General features: G+C 49.7%; 1 protein-coding gene across 1 annotated transcript in view; it reads right to left on the minus strand.

Moving 5' to 3' along the window:
• Nucleotides 1-7,923, minus strand: part of ELOVL6 (ELOVL fatty acid elongase 6) — a 103,187-nt gene extending 95,264 nt beyond the window's left edge. Inside the window, exon 1 of the mRNA XM_066631984.1 lies at nt 7,756-7,923. Coding sequence (XP_066488081.1) covers nt 7,756-7,844 — 89 coding nt within the window. The 5' untranslated portion in view covers nt 7,845-7,923. The remainder of the gene's footprint in view (nt 1-7,755) is intronic.
• Nucleotides 7,924-8,616: the final 693 nt, after the last annotated feature.

Here is an 8,616-nt window from a genome sequence, read left to right on the forward strand (position 1 = left end):
TAATTGCAGATAAAACAAACAGAACCCTGGAACTTTGCATGCTATAAAAACTAATACATTTTCCTTTGAACATAACAAGAATACCACTGAGAAATACTCGTAGTTCCGCTACTGAAGTTATGTAAATCTAGGCTCGTCCAGTACCTGGGAAATGTCTAGGAACTTTAAATAAAAGTTCACTGGAGGGAGGAAGGGATAAAGTTTAAAACATAAGCAATAAAGTTTCTGATAATATACTGCAAGCCAGTGGGGTTGCTAGAGAGGGGTGGGGGGCGGTCCGCCCGGGGTACCACCCTTGGTGGGGTGACACCACAAATGACCCAACATCGCTAATATCACAAAGGTTAGGAGTAACGCTATCATGCCATATATCGTTGGATGTGGAATTTCCAGCTGAATGCAATGCAAAAAACCAGAGTGGAATATCCCATTTCCATCAAAAGTTATGGCCAAAAAACCAGAAACAAAAAAATGTATGGAGCCCTATGGAAAGTGAAACCAAGCCATATTGCGCGTTTTCTCGTGAGCAGGCAGACTTGCTTTAGTCCGTTAGAAAGGGCAGGCTGAGAGGAATCAAATGACACCAGAACGGTTCCTGTCCAATGAAAGCAGCCCCCGATAAACACCCAAGAAGAAAGTCCCTCCTTCCAAGCTGAGGAATGTATTGAGCCCTATGGAAAACGAAAGGAAGCCACACGGTCACATTTACTCGCAAGTAGGCAAACGTGCCTTGGCTGCTGGTCATGTCAGGCAACGAGGAATGCAAGGCTGGCTGCACGGTCCCCATCTGATGAAAGTGGAGCTCAACAAATGTTCCAGAAGGCAGCACCACCACCCCCCAAAAGAATAATACAGAGGCTTCAGCTGTAAGGTGAATTTTTACTTGTTTTTAGACTTGCAAAGCTGGGTGAGTCCTGATATTGATATGCTTACTCTCCCTCCTCCAAGCCTGGATCCCCCACAATCTCCCTTACTCCCTCCACCAAACCTGGACCCCCCCCCACAATCTCCCTTTCTCCTCCTCCTCCAAACCTGGATCCCCCCCACAATCTCCCTTATTCTCCCCCTCCTCCAAACTTCCCTTTCTCCCCCCCTCCAAGCCTGGATCCCCCACAATCTCCCTTTCTTTCCCCCCCCCCAAGCCTGGATCCCCCACAATCTTCCTAGTGACCAAAATTCTGGAAAATGTGACTTTTAGGAATAATACCATCATGTTATATACCATTTGATGCAGAATTTCATCCATTGCTTGTGGGGAAATATTCACTGCATTCATTTTCTGGCCATTATTATTATTCATTTCATGTCATGACTATTAATCTCTGTCTCACCTACCTCACAGGGTTGTTCTGAGGACAAAATAAGGGGAGGAACCATGTACACCACCCTGAGCTGCTTAGAGGAGGGTAGTATAAAAATGTGAATTAATTAATATAATATATTAATTATATCGCATGGGATGACAATATTTTATGGGCCCCAGGTATCAAATGACCTAGCTATGCCCCTGCTGTAAGCACTATAGAGTAGCTACAAGGTTTCATCTGGTGACAAGCATTAATGTAACACATAGCCAAACCAACTCAATCCCCCCCTCCAAATTTTTTCTCCATTTAGCAGCAAGAGAGACAAGCAAGAACCACTGAGACTACCAAGAATTTAAAATAAGTAGCACAAACCAATGGTATAAAAACCAGGCAACTCAGCACCTTTCCAAAGTACCCTTCCTCAGAATCTTTAGGGAGTCTGAGGATAACATTTAGCTATGGCTTAAATGTGTTGCTTTTCAGAACATCACAAAGGCCACACTGTGGCAGCTGAAGAGTTACTCCAGAGTTATGGGACTGTCATGAGTAGCAAACCCAATATTAGCTATTTGCTAACCCAACATTGGCAAAAGCTGGATTGTGACATTTTTGAAGATACTGTCTCTATTTGACATTTCCTAGATGCCCAATATTTCAAGTGTAATGCATCTATACTGCAATAGTCTTGGAGACCTGAGCCAACCTCTCAACCCTTATTGCAATAGTATTGGGGAAAAGACAGCAGGGGAAAAAAACATTGTGGAAGAAGCTAAATGAATGGATGGAGGTAAAACAGCAGGCAACCTATATATGGAGAAGGCATATATAGCAGTTGCAGACCAACCATTAGGTCTGATGGGGCAAATACTCCAGGCATGAGCCTCTAGGACCCCATGGAAGCCTCTCTGAGGCTCCTGAAAGGGTCAGAAACTATGCTTCCAGTTTTCTGGAAGCACAATTTATAGAGTTGGGGAACCTCAGAGAGGCTTCCCCGATGCAGCCCTGGGTCGTGCAAGGCTCCATGAGCCTCAGGTGAGTGAGAGGAGGGATTTTCGCATGGGGGGAGTGGCAACAGCCCATGGGGGGATGCCATTGTGGACCTTTGCCCCAGGCATGGGGCTGGGGAGGTTCACCACTAATATATAGGCTAGGATACATAAATGGTGTGTGCATGCGCATACACGAAATCCAGGAATTAGTACATGACAGACGGTGCGCGAGAGGCACAAAGTGGATTCTGAAAATGAAAGGTGGGACACAAACTAGGGGAGAGATGTGGTAGCTGAAGGAAAAATTACATCATGTGGGAAACAGAAGAGGGAAGACTGAAAACCACTGAGCAACACGCTGTCAGGAGAAAACAGGTGAAGATGCAAAAGGATGTGATAACCAAGAAGAATGGAGAAGGTAAAAGCTGATACTGAATAAAAAATATAATATGATGGTGTCCAGACAGTGTTGCAGAGATGTGGGGAAGCCTTCTGGCTCACTTTCCTAAAACTACTTTTACTGCATTACAAAACTGTAATGGAAAACTTTTGGCAAACTGATCACACGTACCAGATTGGTATACAGAGTCAGGTCATTTTCCACACTAGAAAAACGACATTTGGTTCTTGGTTTCAGCTAAGGCTTACTGATCTTGGGCCCCATAGTCTACTTAAGAAGCTGCTGTGGAGCCCTGGAACTCTAAAGTGTAACTGAATTTTTTTTTTTCTGCTATCTGTAAGCTGGCAATATTCCGCTTTACTGAATGTACTATGACCTGGAGGTGTCTTCTCTTTACCTGCGAAGAACTATTGCCAGCCCTTGGCACATCTATTTATTTGTAATGATTTCTTCATTCAGTTTCTTCATCGTTTTGATATGCAGTGAAGGTTAGAGGTGAGACCAGGTTGCCATATCAAAGGCTCCATTTAAGGTTTGTATTCGGGGGTGGGGGGTGGGGGGTGGAGTTAGTGCCTTTAGTCGCTGCATGGATGCACACATAAACAGGTGAGCTTCTACAAACCTGAGAAAACAGGGAGAAGCAAGACCTGTTGATTTTTGTTACGTAACTATTGAAAAACAATCTCTGTCCATCAAAAAGGCAACCTCTGTGCAGCCTACAGCACAGGTACGTGTCACAGAAGTGTAGCTAGAGGCAGGACAAAGTGGTAAGTACTATAGGTACTGTAACATGCTGTGTAAGTGGCCCTTCCCATTTGCTGCTGGAGCCATTACAGACAGGCACATCAACGTGCAGGTAAACTCACTGAACCAAACAGCATCCCCTGTACTGGAGATGCTCCAATGGTGCCTGGAATGGCTCCAATGGTGAGTGGCAGAGGCCATTTACATGGGACACTGCAGCACCTGCAGTAGTTACAATTTTGCCCCCCCCCCAGATACACTACTGATATGTCATTTTACAAATTAAACAGAAAGTAGATTCTGACAGCCAGGCTGTCACACAACATCCACCCATTTCACTATGTGGTTTTTAGATACAAACTTTATTACTGGGACTCTCATGATCACCACTTTGAAACTTGATACATGATGCCTGTAATCACAAAGGAAGCCAGATGCCTGTGTGCCCTTCACCCACTAATTGAGTGTTGGGAGAGTTATTTCCTAATGGCAAGTACTTCTGTACTGGAACCAAGTGCACAGGGCCAGCTTCATGTCTCTTTATAATGAGATAATCATGCTCCCTTCTAAGGGACATCTGGGAGGGAAAGATCTGAGTGGCTTTTCCACACAGACATTTAGCAACATGGGTTCTTGCAACAGGAGTTGAACCCTGTTAAGCCTGGTAATTTCTGAATGGTTGCAGAAAGGTTGGTAAAATTAGGCTATCTGCTGCAGGAGCCAATGGGCAACTGCTGCCTTCCTCATGCAGTAAGCCCTGAAGTGGTCACTGTATGGCTCCCAGACACATGACTATATAGAACTTGAGGAAGACACACAGCAGTCATAAAGAATGGGGGACCAGATACCACTGCATGGACACAGCAATGACTGAGAAGAGTGAGTAGCAGTCAGCAAAAAGCAATGGTGGCCACAGCCTGTTGTGTGAACGGAGGCTTAGGATCCAATCCTATCCAACTTTCCAGCTCCGGTGTAGTCACAGTGTAGCCCTGTGGTAAGGAAACACATGTTCCCATACCTTAAGAAGGCCCCAATGACTGTCCCTCCACCATAGGATGAAGCACACACCCCACTGGCACAACTACACCAGTATTGGAGAATTGGATAGGATTGGGCCCTTAGCCATAATATTTTAAGTGTCTGTGCACCCTGAAACTTGAGTGTCATTTAATGGATTTATGCAGTGGTTCCCAAACTTTTTCAGCTGGCTTCTCCCTTGACCTACCAGACCATTGGCTATGGCTCCCCATTGGGGCAACAATCCTATACATTGTATAGGGCAGCAGGTTTTACACAAGGATTCCTCTGCCCCCCTGGCTTGTTTCCACAGCTCACAGTTTGGGAACCACTGGATTTATGTCCCATCTTTTCTGAGCAAAATTACTCCAGCATGGCTCTGTGCAGCTGCCACAGAGTAACAACAATGAAGATGCAGGATTGGCGGAAGTGGTTTCCATGTCAGTGTGCTATTCCCAGACTGGACTGAGAGCCAGCATGTTCCTTTGTAAAAATTAGGTACCACAAATGGTTGAGAGGGGAGCATGGAGAACTGTGCAATGGTATGAGATATGAGAATTTCCATACAGGTCTGGGAACTAAGGGCCCTCTGAGAGGCGAGATCCTTTGCACTCTCATACATAAACACGCAAGAATGTGGATGACTTACAAAATTTAAAAGGTGGGATATAAACGTTTTCAATAAATGAAGGGCTGCTTAGTACCATTCCCAATGCAGTTCTCAAGTCTCAAACAACAGCTGGACAAATGTGCTGGAATATGGGTTCTGCCCCCTCCCAGAATTGCTGTTGTAGTCCCCCCTCACCTGTCCCACATCCATAGCAGCAAAATATGGGGAAATAAGCTCCCTTTATTTTTTTGTTCTTTTGTTTGTCAAGTGGACTTTGGGCTCAGGAGTGGTGAAGAGGTGAAAGTGAAAAAAGAAGTCTGAAGATCTGCCCCCCCCCCCACTTGCAAAAGGGCAGAGGGGGACAAGGGTGAAGAAGGGAGATCCCCTCCTACACCCCTGAAGGCAAGAGTAGGCTTGGACTTGTTGTAGCCGCTGCTTAAGAGAAACAGAGGTACATGCAGCATCTCCATGCGCACCCCAGCAGGGGAGGGAAGGACAAATTGTAAAATGCCCCCGCTCCCAGGCACGGAGAGCCAGTTTTCAAAGCGACCTTTGTCGTTGGCCCCGCTTGGCCTGCCACAATCAGCACCTAGACCCTGTCTAGACACCCAGACAACTCCATCCCAGACCATTTCCCAATCGATAACCTCTTGTCCCTGATCTGCCAGGTATCAGCTGTGCAACAGCCTGCTCTGCCCACACCAGTGCCATCCCAGCCCCGCAGGGTGATCATCAGGCCATGAGGCCAGGGCATGCCGCATTGGGCAACCAGAGTGCTCCGGTGCTCCCCCACGCCTGGAACCTCACCCCACACACGCTCCCCGCCTCCTGCAGCTGGCGGCTGCCCAGAAAGGGGGCAGGAGAGCGCGGTGGGATCACGAAGGGGCCACGCGGGCCTGCCAGGGTGGATCGGCTGTTTGGCAAAGGCGATCAGTGGGGCGGGAGAACAAGGCTCGTCGTCAGCAGCGCCACCCCAGCCTAGGGGCGGGAGGAAGGGGGCAGAGGCGGGGCGGGGTGGAAGATTTAAACCTGACTAGGAGCGGGCACGCGTTTGCGCCGGGGAGAGTGGAGGGTGCAGCCCGGAGCAGGCCAGCCAGCCCGCCCCCTACCTGGAAGCGGGCAAGGAAAGGGGCATCTCTCCTCCCCCGCTTGCCACCACGAACGAGCCGCCCGATCTCAGCCCCTCCAGCAGTCACACCCAGCCCGAGCGCCGGGTCGAGTCTGGAGTGTGGGGAAGGCGCTCTGCACATGCGCCGAGGCATTCATTCGCACGGTTCCGGGACTGCGCCCTGGCTCCGGCATTAAGCCCCCTGGGCACGCACCTCCCATAGAGTCACCTCATTCTCCTTCTCCCTCTCCCACTGATTCGCCCACAAGGCGTGTGGTTGGAGAGAGCATCACATCGAGTAGTCTCTGGCTGGCTGGCTGATGCGAGCTCTGGAGATGCTGCTGCCAGCTGCTGTCTGGAGAGACTTTTTTTTTTTTTTTTTGAGTCCTCCCAGTGATGCTCATCATCAACCTGAAAGATGCCTTTTCGGACGGGGGGGGGGGGGTCGAAACTCTCCCTTGCAGGAGGCTTCCCCATCAACGCTTCAGAGGTCGAGGACAGAATAAGGGCATCTATTCCCCTCTCCTTTTGCATGTCGCTCTTTGATCACACCTTGTAAAAAAGTGACGCCAAGAAATGGAAGCATCGTTATACTCAGCTATGGGGGCTAGATGGGGGGAGCATCAGAGGGAAGTCAGACGCACCGGTGATTCCAGGAGTCTGTCCAGTGGACAAACCCCTCTTGAGCAATCGGAATCTCTCCTGATCGTGGGCACTGCAAAAAGTGTTTGCTCCTCGTCAGGATGCTTTGATGTGAACACGGGGAGTGACTATGATGACTACTTTCTCTCTGTCGAAGTTCCCAGACTCGACCTGCCTCCAAGCAACCCTGAACCCCTCCTCTTCCTCCTCCTCCCTGATCCCCACGCTTTGATTCCCGGATCCACACGAATCCAAGGAGTGAATAGCAGAGACAGAGATGCTGCTCAGCTTTTGTTCGCCCCAAAGTGGGTCTTTGGCATGGATCTGGCGGTGGTAGGGTCTCGATTTCTCCCCCCCCCCCTCACACCTCTCCGTCCTTGTCACACAGTTCAGGGGTGGGGAGGCAAAGCGTGCACGCGCAAGCAGGTGGCAAAATGGAGCAGCACTACAAACAGGAGCTGCGAGGGGCTGAGAGGGAGATGCGAGGGGCTGAGATCGCAGGCGGCTGAGGGGCCCAGAGCAAAATGGAACGACCGGGAGGAGGGGAGGAAGCGGCTGGTGGAAGAAGAAGAAAGAAAGAAAGCAAGAAAGCAAACGGGGAGATGTATATATCTCTTATATAATTGCGCACCGAGCGCACAAGGGGAGCCTGTCCCCAGACAGTGGGGAGGCTTGTTCAGCGCGCGAGGTCTCCCAACACTGGATCCATTCACCTAGACGTGCTCTGCAGACCCGAAGGCACAGGCAGCCGGAGAGCAGAGCCAGCCTCCTCCGCCTCCCAACACGTTTGCCGCCCGCATTCCCCCCTCCCAGCTCCAGTATAATCCATGCCATAGAGATCATCATAGAGAGAGAGAGACGCACCCGCGCGCGCTGGAGAGCACCAGCCATCGAGGCGAGCCATCATCACCCTCACCATCACCACCCCCACGACCTACCAGTTCTCCTGCATCCACTGGATCGCTTCATTCTCGTTGAACTGCTTCTCGAATTCGTATTCTTGCAGAGTCAACACTGACATGTTCATTGGACCGGTCTTGGAGGGGAACTTTCTCCTAGGCTCGGCTGCGAAGACCTCGTCCTCTGCCTCTCGCAGGTGTCGCCTCTTCTCTCAGCTATACCCTTGATGGAGCATTGCTCTCCCTGCTCTTCCTATAACCTCCTCTCGCGCCCGGAGATCTCTCCTCCTCTCCGCTTCTGCAATCCACCCTGGGCGGAGATCGAACCGCCGCGGTCTTAGTGCCCACCTCCAGCCCAACCCAGCCCAGCCTCTGCCATTCATTTCTGCTGGAGGCACCAACCGGTTCGCCTTCCCAGCCAGGCGGTAGGAGCCAAGAGCGAGAAGCCCTCCCGAGGAGGTCTCCTGCCCATTGGCTCTTGCCATCGCCTTGTCACGTTCGCTTCTCGGACGATGCTGATGGTCACGCTCCGCAGCCTGCGACGTGCTATAGATGGGGTTCACTGCTTGCACGTTAGAACAGTGCAGTAGTAAAAACATGTACGTTTGGGGGGGGGATGATAAGTGATGGTGCAAAAGGTACTTGAATATCTTTTCATTATGACCTTTTGAGTACAACACACACACACACACACACACACACAGAGGTGGTTCTACCCACTTTCGATGAAAATATGTCTTAAGGCTGCAAATCTAATCACACTTTCCTGAGAGTAAGGAAAGCCCCGTTGAACAAAATAGGGCTTACTTCTGAGTAGACCTGGTTAGGATTGTGCCCTTAAGGATGCAATCTTTACTTCCTTCATTAAGAGATAATGAAACTCCATTGAGACATACTTAT

Source organism: Tiliqua scincoides, chromosome 6 (assembly GCF_035046505.1).
Source record: "Tiliqua scincoides isolate rTilSci1 chromosome 6, rTilSci1.hap2, whole genome shotgun sequence".
Classification (NCBI taxonomy): Eukaryota; Metazoa; Chordata; class Lepidosauria; order Squamata; family Scincidae; genus Tiliqua; species Tiliqua scincoides.